Raw genomic sequence first — 15923 nt, 5'->3', positions numbered from 1 at the left:
AGGCAGATTATTTATGTGCATATTTGAATAAATCAATTTTATTTTAGTCATCCTTAAATGAAATGAGTATAATTTATGAATAGTCTGTCAAAACAAAAAAAGGATACAGGCAAGTGCTTCAATTGCACCCTCTTGCTTGATATTGTCATCAATTGCTCCCAGCCATGGAAGAACCTTCTCCAAAAAAATATTCATTGTTTCCATGGTAGCTATTTTGCTCATGACCCCCACACAACGTGCAGCCATGTGTCTCACTGCAGTGCTCGGGTACTGAAGGCACATATAAAGATGAGGCAAATGCTGTACCAACTAAAAACAAAAAGTTTAAGACAATCAGAATACTCATTAGATAATCTACTGTTTAAAATAATATCTCCGATTACCTCAAAACATTACTCTCTACACATCCTCAATAAAAAATTAATCTTAATCCAAACTAAAGTATTATTAACTCTTTTCGAAAGAAAAGGTACAGAACTTCCCTATTCAATATCCTCTCTTCCATATTAGGGAACACAAAAGTCGTTCCAGAATTAACAGGGAACACATCAACAGGTACTTGGCAAGATTCTTCTACTGAGGCTGGGAAAATGGTATCACATATCACCAGCTCCTTCCAAATCTGGTAGCACTGGCTAAGGTTTAAGTACACACTTTTTATTCACTGGATTGAGTGATCCTGATTAGGTACCATAGTTTGATAGGTATATTTTCCACTTTAACTTCCTGGCTTACCACAGTGTTACAGCCATAATGGCATGATATATCCTATTATTAAATGTATGTTGTATTGAAGGCCAAGATTAATGTTGATGAGACCCAGGTACCTGCTCAACAGACTAGCCTTACAATTCAGGTGAATCCATGTTTTTTGTGGATGGATTCTGTCCTTCTTTGTCAATGATAAATCAGTGAAATTTAACAAGTGAAAGAACATACTTTATTACTATATAAACAGAAACAATTCATTCTTCTCTACTCTCTCCTAGATTCTCCCTTTTATATTAGCTATGGAGAATTGGAGTTAGAACTCTATGAATTTCAGAGAGCTTCCTATTGCAGCTATGTGGAAAAAAAATGATACTTTTTCTATGGAGAAGCCAGATAATTAATTTTCTACACTCCTCCTCCCTTTGTCTCAATTTTTTTTGTAAGAAATATTTTAATAGTCAAAAAACACAAATTAGTGTTCTAGCTTTGCCACTGACTAGTTTCATTTTTTTTCAGGTAACTTCCCTCTATCTTTACATGCATCTTAGGAAGAGGTTTTATTATCTGTGCCCTTCCTTTCTTAAATCTATATTACTAAGATGGTATGAATGAGTAGGGCTGCAGCTTTCTTTCCTGTTTAAAACCGGCTTCTGTGTCACCAAAGACCTGTCCCTACTGCCCTGTATTAAAAGATCCCAGAGTGGGTTTTCTATCATGTATGCATTCAACTCTGCCTCAAATCCCAGAAAAGTTATGCTGTCAGTAAGGAAGGAATCTAGATATACCCTATAAAATAAAATGCAATTACCAGGGATGACATCAACGTTGCATTTTTCAAGCTGTAAACCACTTATTTTAAGAGAAAAAAAACTACACTTGCATTAGTTAATTACCAGGGGATGAAGCTCAGAATCCATTGACGCTGCTGCTGTTTCAAAAACTTGTAGAGAATTCACCAATTCTTGGGCAGGGCCATCTCCCTTTTCCAGGAGAGACTTTCCATCTATTAAAATATATTGATTTAAGTGTATATCACCTTATAAATAAGTTTTCAAAATTTAGAGCCCAGAAAAAAATTTAGCACCTTCCCAGCTACGAGAGGAGAGCCTGTTTTGCTTTTTTTAATGTGAAAATGCTATGCCCTTAATTTAATTGCTGAGGTACGCTTAAAGCAACTAAAAAAGTTCAACATAATGATCCATTTCAAGTATCTTTCTAAATATGTAACAGAAAAAATAAAAAGCAAAAAAATATACAAAGTGAAAATAAATTAAAATAAATGCTTTTACTAACCTTCCATTTTAAAACTTACCAGCAAGTCTGAGATAAACAGGTATATGCATTTTTATAATGTACATGTAATAAATATACAGTGACATTTGTTAAAAACTCAACTCAGAAAAACATGTACACACCAAAATTATTTATGTCGATTGTATTTCTCAATGGACCAACCATAGCATCCCAAAGATGTGGCAACTTCACTGCCATTTGACCACCAAAATGCTTCACTATAGTAGTCAAGGCAAATTCAGCTCCTCTCCGTTGTACCAGGTAGGGTTTCTGGGCCTAAAATTATATGTTGTCGAAAAAAGAATTTCAGGAAAAAGTACAATGCACTTGAAATTTTATCAAGAGGCTATAAAAGTAACCATCTAAAAATTCAGTGTTACCATTAACTAATTAAGCAATTATAGGATACATTTATCACAACTATACATATTTTTTGACAATTAAATTTACAGTGGCATAAACTCCAAACTAGAGTTTTTTATGTCCAAGTAAAATACTGTTTTGGGTTGGGAATAAGGAATAGAAGAACATGTGCTGTTTCTAGAGACAATCCTAAGTGACCTGTTTCATTTTTTTCCCCCTCCCTACCCCAAAGAAGCTTATCCACTAGAGACAAAATTGAGATAAAATGATCTGTCCTTATTAAACATTTGCTTAAAGAATAGAATAAGAACATATGTTTAATCTAACTGCAAGATTAATAATCTCTTACTTAGCAATAATTTTACTATAACTAAATACAAAAACTGTTCCCCCAGAAAGATACATATTTTACAAATTATTTTAAGTGGAAGAACTATGGAAACCATAGAGGTGTAAGTAAGTATAAAAACCACAGTAAATTTTTTAATAAAATCATTATAGGAAGAAGAATATAATTAGTGAAATAGCCTTCATTTATAGAATATTTCAAAAGAAACATAGACAATAAGCTAAGATTTTTATTTTAAAAACTTAAAATAGGCCTATATTTTATAGAAATATATTAAACATATGTCTTTTGGCATTGATAGTTTACTGCTGAACTCAAGTAAGTTCCTATATCTTGCAACCAAAAGAGCTCTAGAGCATTAATTCCATTGTTAGTAATGTTACTCTATTATTTTTAAAAACCACTTTTATCATTTTTAAAGAATATTTACTGTAGAATAAGTCAACTGATTAAGTCGAATAGAAAGCCCAAATAGTTCTTCATAGTGTACATAATAAATCATGACATGTAACAGAGGTGCATTATGAATCAGTGAGGAAAGCATTCAATAGTGGCGTAACTGGCTATTTATAGGGGAGAATAAATTTAGATCCCTACCTCACATCACACATTTAATTAATTCCAGGTTGACTAAAATTCAGGTAGGTGACAATTAATTGACACTTAAAAACTTATGCTCTGAGTATCAAGAATAATTCCTGACACTGACAGTACTGAAAAAAGTCAGCCTTCACTGTTATTTAACATCTCTACAGTGACTGCTTTAGGAGTCAATTAGTTTATACTTATGAATGATTTATGCACCAAGAGGGTTTCTTGCCTAGGGAGATAATCAAAGTTAAGCTGGTAAAAATTTGAGGTATGAGAAATTGAAGAAGTTTGCAGTTTTTCTGGATCATGCTGTTGGAGTACTCCAAAATTTTTTAATTCTTTTACTTAAAAAAAATATAAAAATACAATTCTGAAAGCTGATATGACAATTGACAATTTAACTCTCACTCTGAAAGATATTTGTTTAAAAACCAGAGTATTCAGCCCTGACTAGTGGGGCTCAGTTGGTTGGGCATCATCCCACAAGGCTAAAGGTCACTGGTTTGATTCCTGGTCAGGGCACATGCCTGGGTTGTGGGTTCAGTCCCTGGTCAGGGCATGTTTGAGAAGTAATTGATTGATGTTTCTCACATCAATGTTTCTCTCCCTCTTTTCTCCCTCCCTTCTCCTCTCTCTAAAAATAAATAAATAAAATCTTTAAAAAAAAACCCCAACAACAGAAGAAACTACTTACCTCATCAAGTTCTACAAGGATATTTCCACTACTTCCTGCAGGAAGATCTGCTATTTGAGCTTTCACTGCTTTGGGGGTAGGACCTCGCCTGCTTGTGATAGCAAATGCAGCTTTCTGATGCCTGTAGAGTGTGATTATACCTCTGTGTTTGGTAACAGTGTGGTGCATTCCATCTTTTTCAGAGTTGGATCCTAATAAAGAAAAAAGGTAAATAATCTTTTAAGTGTAGTATATGTGACCAAATGCTTCCTGCTCAAAAAAACGTCTTTGAGCCTCAGTTTTTATAGGCCAAGGACATTTTCTTTAGACAATAAAAATGGTAATAAAATTGTCAGTAATTTAGAACATTAGGTTAAATGTTTTAATATCTGCATAGGTTTATACTTAATACAAAGTTGGATCATGTTAATAGGAACTATCATATGCAAGAATAATTGTGCCTTCAAGTTAAAATATATTTTAAAAAATGATTGTTCCTAGGTATAAAAATAAACAGTAAAAAAACATTGCAAACAAATTCTCTCTATAAGAAACACCCATAGGTATCATGAATTCAGGAACACTGACCCTGGAAAATACTGCTGCCTCATATAACATTAAGGTTTGGAGTAGGGACTAGAATCATCCTATCTTTTTTTTCCACAATGTTGATATTCAAAATGTCCACCACATTCCTCTTCCAGTTCACTCAAAATTTTTTCAAAATGTACATTGTGCCAAAGTTGTAAGTCTATTACCTTTTGAATGCAATAAATGAATCATATAGGACTAAGGGATGTAAAGAAACATTGGTCCTTGAAACTAGGCTGGAGAGAGCAGTTCTTGTTTCTCATATAAATTCTCCAGATGAAAACAGAGAAGTTGGTTAAGAGTTATTTGCTAAAGTTAATAGAATTCACTTATTTCATAAACATGTACCAAATTAGAGAAACCAGACCAGAGTTTTATAGGAAGAACTTTCATTCAACATCTGATACCATTAAGTTTTGTACCCCTGTTCACAGTAAACCCTGTAATGATGACCTTGAAAGGGGAGGTAAGGGTTAACACTTATCTCAGATTTCAGTCATCTTATATTAGATATCAGGCCTTTTATGAATAACTGATTTGAGTTTAGAGGGTTGAGACTTGATTAGCAGTATGTGCAAATTCTCTCAAAATGGGAAAAAGCTTTAACATAAATGGGATTTGTGCTTACCTTATACCGGTAAGTAAATGAAAACATATTTAAATTGTTAATTCTTTCTCTACCCAAAATGAAGGATTAGGTATATACCTTTGGAATTTTCCTGGCCACTCTGTGTTGGTACTGGACACGTGACACAAGGAGTTAGATAGGGGTCCACACAAAGTGAGCTACAAAGGTTTTTAATAATTTTTGAATTGGGACAGGGTGTCCTCGTTGTGCATTGCTGGAGTAGTCTGGCTATGGACTGAGCCGCATAGTTTTGCACTAGTGTATTTTCTTCCTTTTTAATTGTCTCCATTAAAGGTTTTATGATAGGATTTAATTTCTCTGGAAGCTGCTGCAAGCTCACAACTGCACATGCAGCAAAAGTATGCACTCTCAACTGCAACACTTGCCACTCCTGGTTGGTTTCTGTAATTGTCATTTGGACCTGTTGTCGTTTACTATCTAACTGCTGTGACACTTGAAGATTTAATTCGAAGGATGATGTGACTTCATTAAAAACAGTAGTGACCTATTAAAAAAAGAAAATAAAATCATTAATGACATCAACCCCAAAGTAGCTCATGAACTCCTAAAGGGCAGACAGCAAGCTTTCTGTTTCAATTTTAAGTTTCACAATATCTAGTATTATTTTAGTATTCAATAAACTAAATAAATGTCTAAAAGTCCCAACTACGCTTTAATCTGACTTAATTTTAGCATTATATTCTTTAAGAAAAACAAAGTCTCTTAAGAAGAAAAAAAATATCTATCCCTTAAATATATCTAATAAGCTTGAGTGAAAATCACACTCAACACCCACATAGTACTTTAGCCAATAAGAAAGCTGTAAGCAAATATAAACTCATTGTTAATTGACAAATAATAAAACTCACAAACTTCCTTCTAGGGAAAAAATATTCTTAACTCAGAAACTTTTAGGGTAGCTATTGCTAACTGGATTATTTTCACTCTTTCTTTGGCTTCCCTTCTGGTAATAATGCCCAAATAATAGGGGGGCGGGGAGGGGAGAACAGAGAATAGTACAACAGTCATTAATTCTTTAATTACCAAGAACTGCCTAAAGCTATAACACTGTGGCATCACACCACTTCATAAGCCCTATTAAAAAAGGCTTTTTTAACAATGTTATTCACATATTACTCACATATGTTACACCCATTTAAAGCATACAATTCAATGGTTTTGATTATATTCAGAGTTGTGTCACCATTGCCACAATTTTAGAACATTTTCGTCACTGCCAAAATGAAATTCATACCTATTAGCATTCATTCCTCATTTCCTCCCAGCCCTATGCAACCATTTATCCACTTTCTATCTGTACAGATTTGCCCATTCTAGACAGTTCATATGAATGGACTAATATAACACGTAATCTATAATGACTAGTTTCTTTTATTTAGCATAATGCTTTCATGATTCACCAATGTTGTAGCATGTATGAGTATTTCATTCCCTTTTTTTGCCAACTAATATATCAATACATGGATATACTACATTGTCTTTATCCATCCATTAGTTCATGAACATTTGAGTTTTCCCACCTTTTAGCCATAATGAATAATATGGCTATGAACATTTATGCACACATTTTAGTGTGAGGATACTTTTTAAATACCATCTAAAGATTGGCTTAGATAACAAAAGGAGTCTTCCTGTATGATAGGTAACTGCAATCATAAAGAGGTTCCATAAATAGATCCAGTCTGATCAATACTGGTCAGAAAGACTGTAACACTGAAGAACCTAACTTTTTTTTAATGGAGAACCTAATTTTTCAGACTTAGAAATGACTAATTCCATTATGGACAAGACTGATAATGCTGGCTTCTTATTATGAAAAACAGAATAGGCACATGAATAAGATCTTCTTTTATCATTTTAAAATGCCAAAGACTTAAAATTGAGCTGTATCTGCTTGACCTTATCAATCCGCTCACTACAAAGGAACATGACCACATACCACTATCTGTTTTATTTATTCGAGGTCTGTATAAAATTTATTTGACTCATGGACAAAACCAAAGGGGAAGGATTGAGGGAGGGAGGGGGGGAGAGGGCAAGGGAAAGTGGTGGGGAGAAGGCAGAGACAAATGTATTTGAAAAAATAAATTAATTTAAAAAAATTTATTTGAAACAGGGTTTCACTGCTAGAAGTCTGAAAACATTGTCATAAATACACTGTGTTTCTGTTTAGGCAACTGAGCTTTCCAATTTCCAAATTTACTGACTCATTCATTCATTCAACAAATATTTATTGAGTAATACTAAAAGATGTCTTCATACATTCAAAAAATGCAGAGACTAATGTGAGACACATATAAGCAAACAACTAAGACAACGCAACATAAAACTGAGGTAAGTGTAAGTTACTGTGGGCACATAAGTTGCATAACTCTTAGGTGACAAGATTATTGGAGGCTTGCCAGGAGGTTAACACCTGTGCTGAATTTTTAAGGAAGGAGAATTGTAGGGACATCTTGGCAAATAGTGAGTTAAGGAGTGGAAAGCAGGACATTGTCCAAGGAACTGAAAACAGCTTATCATGTCCTGAGCACAGGGCACAGATGGAGGAATATCAGAAGATGAACTTGGGATGAGCATAGAGGGTTGAAGTAGGGAGCTCTTGGCAAAGGAACAAGGAGCTCACACAAAGAAGTGAGAAAGAGGAAGACCCATAAAGTAAGTGTGGTATATTTTTCTGCAAGAGGAAGCTAACAAAGTTTAAGTGGAGGCTGACTAAGAAATAACAAGGAAAAAAGAGATGAGAAATTTAAACAAGATGCTCAGAAGTAAGGAAAAAAACCTAAAATCAAGAAAAAAGAAAATACTGCTTTTTTAGCAGGGGAGGGATGTATTCAGAGTGGCACTAGAGGATTTTACCATCTGGCACAGCATACAGAATGAAAGGAAGTGGAGACTGCCCGGAGGCTAAGAGATGAGTCAGGATCTCGTCATAGAGCACTAAGGCCTTTGACTAAGTTGCAGCAATGGAAACAAAGAAAGGATAAACATACGAGATTTCTTTTTAAAGGAAATGTTAACAAAATTTCTGAGTGTGAATAAAAGATGGAATTTTTCTATTAAAAAAATCCAGTTTTTAGTTGTGTTAATTTGAAGTGACAGTGAGATATACAAGTAAAAAACTGAAGAACCAAGCTTGCTCTGTTACTATTGGGATGATAACCTGAGACCCCCCACTGAAAATCTCCAATCTTTTGAAGGACCCGGAAGTGAGGAGTGTGCATGGATGCTGAGTATTTGTCAATGAGAGGATGAGTGACTGAGGCTTGAAATCACACCACCCTGAAAATCCTGCCACAGCAGCAGCTGCAGCCACAGTCACCAACAGCAGCGCTGTTAGTAAGCTAAGTAAATACTACCTTTATAGAAATCCTTAACATTGGCCTTGTTGTAACAGAGGAAAAAACAATGGATTTACTTGTTTAAAAAAAAGAAATGATCTCTTCCCAGGAGAGGCTAGAACTAGCTTCTTTTCTGTCGTTTAGCCGGTGCTGAGTGGAATGACTAGTTTGGGAGAGAAAGAGGGACTGGGTTCAGCTGTACTTCTTTGTTGTAAAAGGCAGCTTGGCCTTTGCCACTGACGAGAAAGATGGAGACTGGGTCTCAAGCCCACCTTTGGTGTATCTTGCCACACAGTGCTGTATACATGGTGGCTAAAAAGTGGGTGAGGGATTCTTTATAGTCTGAGAATGAGTGTGTGTGAGAGAGGTGGCATCCACATTCTCAACTTCAAGTTGTTGCTGTTTCTTTTTTTCAGAATGAAAGGGGTTAGACATTGCATTTCATAAAACTAACCAAAGTTCTATCTACTGATATAGCATAAGAGATGTTAAAAAAAAAAAAAGAGAGAGAGAGAGACAAAATAAAATAAAATATCCCTTTTCTCAATACTCTTCCAGGTAGTCTGATGTCCCAGGTCAAAGCAGCTGAACTAATAATGTTGATGAAACAAAACAGTAATTTCACTAGTGAGTAAGAGGTCTCAATAACAAAAGCTTTAAAAAGAAAAGTTGCCAGAGATGATGAAACAGGAACCCAGGCCACAAAAAAATTTTAACATTTCATTCCAGGCAAGCAAAAAAAAAAAAAAAAAAAAAAAAAAAAAAGGAGATGTGAAATTAGAAATTACAGGACAACAATCAGAAAAACTTTATGAAAGAGCACAGAAAAAATTAACAATTTTAGATTTCTCTCACTGGTGAGAACAAAAAAATTTCAACTACATTACTTTTTAATTAGAAAGGAGGATAAAAAATGAAGGCTGCTACTTCACAGGGACCAACACGAGTGGCTCAGTTTCTAATCCTCTAAGTCAAAAAACAAAAAAACGAATGAAAAAAAACAAACAAACTCCAAAACCCTCATTTACATTATTTAACTTACCTCAAAGACTTACTAAATAAAAAAAGCTATAGTAAGCAAGACATTGGTGATAGCCTAAGGAGAGACAAGTAGATTGAACAAGTAGAGCCCAGACAGACAACCACATTTATACTTCAACACATTTCTGACCAAGGTGCCAAAGCAATTCAGTGAGGGAAAGGAAGCTGGAAAAAAAATGGAAAAAATGGGTATCTTTAAGAAAGAAAAAACAAAATTCAAACTCTTCCTTACACTATACATAAACATTAATTCAATATGGATGAAAATCTAAACATACAAGCTAAAACTACAAAGCTTTAAAAGAAAATGTATGTGTATACCTTCACCACTGGGAGATAAGAAAAGGTACCTTAGCAGGTCACACAACACAATAACCATAAAAGAAAACAACTGATAAATTAGACTTCATCAAAATAAAAATATCTGCTCATCTAAAGACACCATTAAGAAAATGAAGGCAAACCACCCACCGGGAGAAAATATTCAGAAAGCATCTATCTGACAAAGGATTGGTATTTAGAACATACTGTATGAAAACTCCTACAACTCAACAATAAAAACAACCTTATTAAAAACAGACAAAAGATTTGAACAGACACTTCAGCAAGGAAGACCTATAAATGGCCAACAAGACATAAAGTAGGGCTGAATATATTAGTCATCAAGGTGACACCATCACACAACCACCAGAATGGCAAAAATTAAAAGGAGTGACTACACCAAATTACGGTGATGATGTGGAGCAAGAAGTCTCACATATTCTTGGTTAAAAGAAATACTATAGCCACTTTGGGAAAAGGTTTGCAATTTTTTATAAAACAAAATAAGCATCTATTCTACTACCCAGCATTTCTACTATTTATGTACCGAAGCGATATGAAAATACACTATTGACAAAGACTTGTACAAGAATGTTTATAGCAGCTCTGTTCATAATAGCCAAAAACTTGGAAAAGCCCAAGTATTCAACAGGAGAAGAGCTTAAACTAATTGTGGTATATTTATACAATGAAATAAAACTTGGTAATAAAAAAAAGTTATTGATACATATAACAACATGGATGAATTTTTAAAATGCCATGCTGAAAAAATCCTTACACCAATCAGCACAGAATATATGATTCCATTCATATGAAATTTTAAAGCAAGCAAAAGTACTCTATGGTGGCAAAAAAAAAAAAAAAAAAAAAAAATCCTAATAATCGTTGCTTGAGGGCACAGAGAGGCAGGGATTAACTGGGAAGTGGTGATGGTATTGTCTATATCTTGATAGGGATCTGGGTTTCACAGGTGTATGCATCTGTTAACATTTATCAAATGGTCCATTTAAGATCTGAATTTTAGTTAACGACATACATGCTGAAGTATACTGGTATCTGAAACTTGAAAATGCATCCAAAAATTAAGCTGGATTGATGATTAGACAGAGGGGTTGTTACTTGCATATACATACAAACATACATATATACATGTATGTATATATGTATATACACACATATACACACATATATGCAACTTTATATATAAAGCAAATTTAGTAAAATTTTAACTGGAATCTAGATGGTGAGCATGTATATGTAATGTTCATTGTGTAATTTTCTTATATTTTATGTTTGAATATTTTCACTAAGTTCTAAAGGGGAAGGAGAAATACTCAGAAACTTATAAAAGCAGTTTTTCCCTATACTCTGCCAGTCTTAAGATGGAGAAATAACAAAAAATGTAACATCTTTTCTAATAAAAGAGTATTGGAATCTGAGATTTAAAAAAAAATTCCTTTCCTATCTCCTTATTTCAAGAAAAGTCAATACAATAACTTTCTAAAGGGATGGCAGGAAATCAAGCCATAGAGTCAACAAATTAGTGTTTTGTGGTAAATATGATACAACAAGTTTCTAATCTTTATTTCATGTTCTATCTAAAATTAAGAAAGTTACTTCTTTACTCACCAGGTCATTAGCTTGATCTATTGTAAAAACATTGTTGCTTACTCTACTACCAACTTCAATATGTGCATCAGCTAATGATGAAATAAGCTGTTTACACTCATTCTGCATTCGTGTGAATGGGACGGCAATTTCATCATAATATAAATGTTCTGAAAGGATATCAAGTAAACGTGGCTGCACAGCTAGCGTAACAGCTTTGCACTCCTAAAACATAACAGACAACAAACATTCAGAGCAAATAAACATAATTCTAGAGATGCATAAATCTTTACTTGCAAACTACCTAGTTCTAAATTCCTACTGCTGTTGAATCTATGTTCTGTTATCTCCTATAACAATAGTTAGTTGCACAGAAAAAAGGTATCACAACCAAACTTCACTAAAATTTTAATATGAATGACTACAGAACATGCACATAGAACTATTAAAATTCCATTATATTTTCCAACTAATTATTGTTACTTTAAGTTTACTCCAAGTTTACATATATATATATATAGCACAGATTTAAAAATACATAACTTTAAAAAGAAATCAGTCAGATAAGAACACTTAGCATGCACTAAAAATGTTATTTAAAAACTCATTATTAGATTTCTTAACGGTCGAACCCATAGTTTCACATGCTATACTGTAGAAATGGATATATAATTTAAAAGCTACTTACCTGCCCCCAAATTTAACTAACCCTTCCCACTCTCTCTGGTTGTTGCCTGTCCCAACCAGAGGGGGACTGGCCTCAGTGATGAGCCATGAGGGGTTCTGTGGGATCTGGGTGATCAGCCTGGGCTTCACAGAGTAAGTCCAGAGAAGCTCTGTGAGGGTCCAGAAACCGAACTGTCAACACTTGCTGCTGAGTCTGAGAGGCACAAAAACACAGCATCACTGCCTCTCCAGCACACCGAGTCCTGACTAAAAACAGATGAGCCTTGCTTCTTTCTAGAAGCAAAGCTGGGGTCTCAGTTGCAAAAGAGCATGGCTCAATTACTTTTAGACACAGCTCTGACAAACTGCTAAGAGGCAGTACCAAGCAACTCTCACAGCAAGTGCAGACAGTTAAATTTCCAGAATTCCAGCCAATGGAATAAACAAAGCCAGCAGGAAGTTTCTTTAATTTACAGAAGCAAGTCTTATACAAAATCATGTATCTTACTAGAAGTTAAAGGTGCTGCAAGGGCATGGATTATCTGGAAACATAGATTTTGGCTTAAATGTGGTGCCTCTTCTTTCTGTGACCAAAAATTCTGCCCTTGCTAGACTACCCATGTGAGTGGACCTCTCGTACTCAAAGCCTCTTATCTTTTGTAGTTTTCAGTGATATCTGAGAGATATTGAAGAATGAATGACCAAAAGTTTCTGGACTACTTCCATGCATACTTCTTTTTTTCAGGAGAGACATTTCTTAACAGACTGTAGGATCAATAGCAAATATTAAGTATAGGAATAACTAACAATTGCAGGTTTATGAGACTGGGGGCTCTAAGAAAAAAGTCCAGGGTTAAAGGCAAATGAGAAACAATGTTTCAGTGTAATCTGGAATACTTTTCTATAACTGCTGGATTTTTATAGAGAGAAAATTTTAGCTTTTCTGTTTATAAAATAAAATGAAAACAATTCTAATAGCTAATGGAAATTGCTTTACTTAATAAGACTTCATTACTTTTTGGATAAAATCTTACCTTTTGTAAAGCAGCCCATTCACAGATTACCAAAGCAACACTAATTCTCTGTAAGGCAGATTTGGAGTTCAAATGGAAGAGTAGTAACTGGCCAAGGGATTCAGCTGGTTTAATTTCTTGGGTTACTACATTTACACTTGGATCGCAAATACAGCAACAAAGTGCTCCTAACAACCTAAAAGGGAGAAAAAAAAGAAGTTACTATAGAAGTTACCTGAGGTAGTTTCTCCTATTGAAATTTTAACTTTTCCCAAGAAGACATAACTCCAATCTTCATAAAAATATATAAGCCCCATTTAAAACTTCCAAAACTTAAAAGTTTTCTTACATGTTAATTTTTTTCTTACATGTTAATTTTTTTCTTATTTTGTACCTAGTGTGATGGAAGAAGAATTGATAGACATATTAGAGGAATCTCTGGGTTAAATGACTCTTGAATTTAGGTATACTCACTTGGCTGCCATCATTCTGGCTCGCATAACCACAAAATCCCTGGTGGCAGGGTCTTCCATGATGGTGTCTGCACCTGCAATGTACTCCTGCAATACTTCTTTACTCTGGCTTTGTCCTTGGCGTATCTTACCACCTGTTTTTTCCTATAGGAAATGAGAAAAAAACAAATTAAAAAAGCCCAAAAAGCAAGAGTTAAAGATTAATCACAAAAGTTTAATAAATAGCAACATCAAAAATATTCTCATTTGTTACAATCTCAGTAAAATATCATTCACAAAATTTTAATAGATAAAAATTACTATTCATTTTGTCATGATCCAAATAAAATATTTGTTCCTTAAGTTAAATAAAATCTTATTTTAACTTAAGATTTAACACTTATAATAAAACAATACAGATTTCATACATGGTTACCATATTAATAATTATGAACTGAGCATACAAATATAGTATTGTCCTGCTTCACTTACCTTGGTTCTAGCTTTTACTTCCAGCAGCATATTTAAATCAATAGGTAAATGTGAAGGCTGCATCATTAAGCAAAGCCATGCGCCCATCCATGGACAAGCAGCTGCTACTACATACTGAACTGAAGCCTTGCTCAACAATTCCATCCAAACCTACAGTGAAAGGGAAACGTGAAAGTGAAATTTTTCTAGTAAGGGCTAATAAAGCCTAACTTATTTTTAGGGATACTGAATTGAAAAAATTAATTCAGGCCCTGGCTGGTGTGGCTCAGTTGATTGAGTGTGGCCTGTGAACCAAAGGGTGGCCAGTTCGATTCCCAGTCAGGGCACATGCCTGGGTTGCAGGCCAGGTCCCCTTACTGGTGTAGGAGAGGCAACCACAATTGATGTTTCTCTCCCTCTCCTTCCCTCTCCCTTCCCCTCTCTAAAGATAAGTAAATAAAATCTTTTAAGAAAAGAAAAAATTAATTCAGAAATAGCATACAGATTAATTTTAAAATTCAAATATAGAGGCCTATTTTTAAAATACTGGGTTTTTTAGGGTGGGTCTATATACTAAAATATGTAATAAAAGAGTAAGTTAAAAAGAAAAGGAATACAAAGAATTTTCTTCAGTATTTTACAAATGTCATTTAAAAGATACCCATAAAAATAAGAGTTGTCAAAATCTCAATTAAGTCACTAAAATCCTTTGCGTATATCATACAGTTCAATACTTCAATACTAATACAGCCCTATATTCAACTCACACTTCAAATACAATAGTTCCCGATAAATATCCTCTGCTAACTTTAAAGGTCATAATATCCTAGTATAAATTAAGAATAGTATAAGTCTTGATTCAGGATCTTACTCAGTAAGGCACCTTACTTGATGTCTAACATTAAGTGGGATAGGTCCAGTATAAAATAACTGGTAGAAATACCATCACTGTTAATCCAAGGCTATTAACAATAAGCTACCTCAGAGGCCAATAATTCAAAACTAATTAATAGGTTTTATAATCACAACAGTGCCATTTCCCCCATAAATGTTATTAAATATATCACATGGTTATTCTTTAAAGATGCCAACACATGTAACCAATCTTGGTAAGTAAGGGGAAAAAAGTACAAGACTGAACTATGACAATCAAGACTACATATTACCAATGAACCCCAAAGATATTTTGCATATCAATAAGCATTCTGATAAATAGCAAAATGAGTGATAGAGAAAAGCAGTTCATTTTATTTTCTGTACTGAGGCTATCAGAAAATACTTAAAACACTTGCATGGACGGTCACCTAAGTGAAAGAGGCATAGCCAATCAGGACTTAAAACTACTATATTGCATAAGAAACCTATTTCCTTGTCTCACCTTGTCTCACACCTTGCACGTCTCCAGACTTTTCAAATCTCTTAAATGATTTCTAATTTCTTAAAAATCCCTGACCAACTACAGTATAGCAATTATGAAAAAATTTTAAAACCACGAGGTTACTGGAAAAAAAGTAGTACAGATATATTCACTGCGTACCTTGTGAATGAGGTCCAGAATTTCCTGGCTGCTTTCTAAAACACAAAACTGAAATATGTGTCGGAGCATATCAGGCAGAATAGGTATAAGCCAAGATGAAGAATTCTGAAAACAAAAACAGTACCAAAGCTATAGTACATAATTCACAGGTATTAGCTTATTTGAAGAGTTATAAAACAAATAATCCCAAAGTACTACCATGGAAAGACTATGTAGTTTTATCAAAAAGGTTCAACTAGTGATAAATTCTGAC

The 15923-nt window shown here is 34.2% G+C and overlaps 1 protein-coding gene across 1 annotated transcript in view; it reads right to left on the bottom strand.

The window, feature by feature from the left end:
- The window catches only part of BTAF1 (B-TFIID TATA-box binding protein associated factor 1), a 102222-nt gene that overhangs the window by 26536 nt on the left and 59763 nt on the right, over window positions 1–15923 (bottom strand). Inside the window, exons 15-24 of the mRNA XM_054572850.1 lie at window positions 15671–15775; window positions 14155–14304; window positions 13685–13827; window positions 13232–13406; window positions 11553–11756; window positions 5278–5704; window positions 4002–4192; window positions 2127–2280; window positions 1605–1714; window positions 108–309 (exon numbers count right to left, since the gene is read on the bottom strand). Of these exons, the coding sequence (XP_054428825.1) occupies window positions 108–309; window positions 1605–1714; window positions 2127–2280; window positions 4002–4192; window positions 5278–5704; window positions 11553–11756; window positions 13232–13406; window positions 13685–13827; window positions 14155–14304; window positions 15671–15775 (1861 nt within the window). The remainder of the gene's footprint in view (window positions 1–107; window positions 310–1604; window positions 1715–2126; window positions 2281–4001; window positions 4193–5277; window positions 5705–11552; window positions 11757–13231; window positions 13407–13684; window positions 13828–14154; window positions 14305–15670; window positions 15776–15923) is intronic.

Source organism: Pteronotus mesoamericanus, unplaced genomic scaffold, assembly GCF_021234165.1.
Source record: "Pteronotus mesoamericanus isolate MK-2021 breed Mesoamerican mustached bat unplaced genomic scaffold, CSHL_Meso_final contig_24, whole genome shotgun sequence".
Lineage (NCBI taxonomy): Eukaryota > Metazoa > Chordata > Mammalia > Chiroptera > Mormoopidae > Pteronotus > Pteronotus mesoamericanus.
Note: the sequence above shows the minus strand (reverse complement) of the source record. Positions and strands in the feature narration are given on the sequence as shown.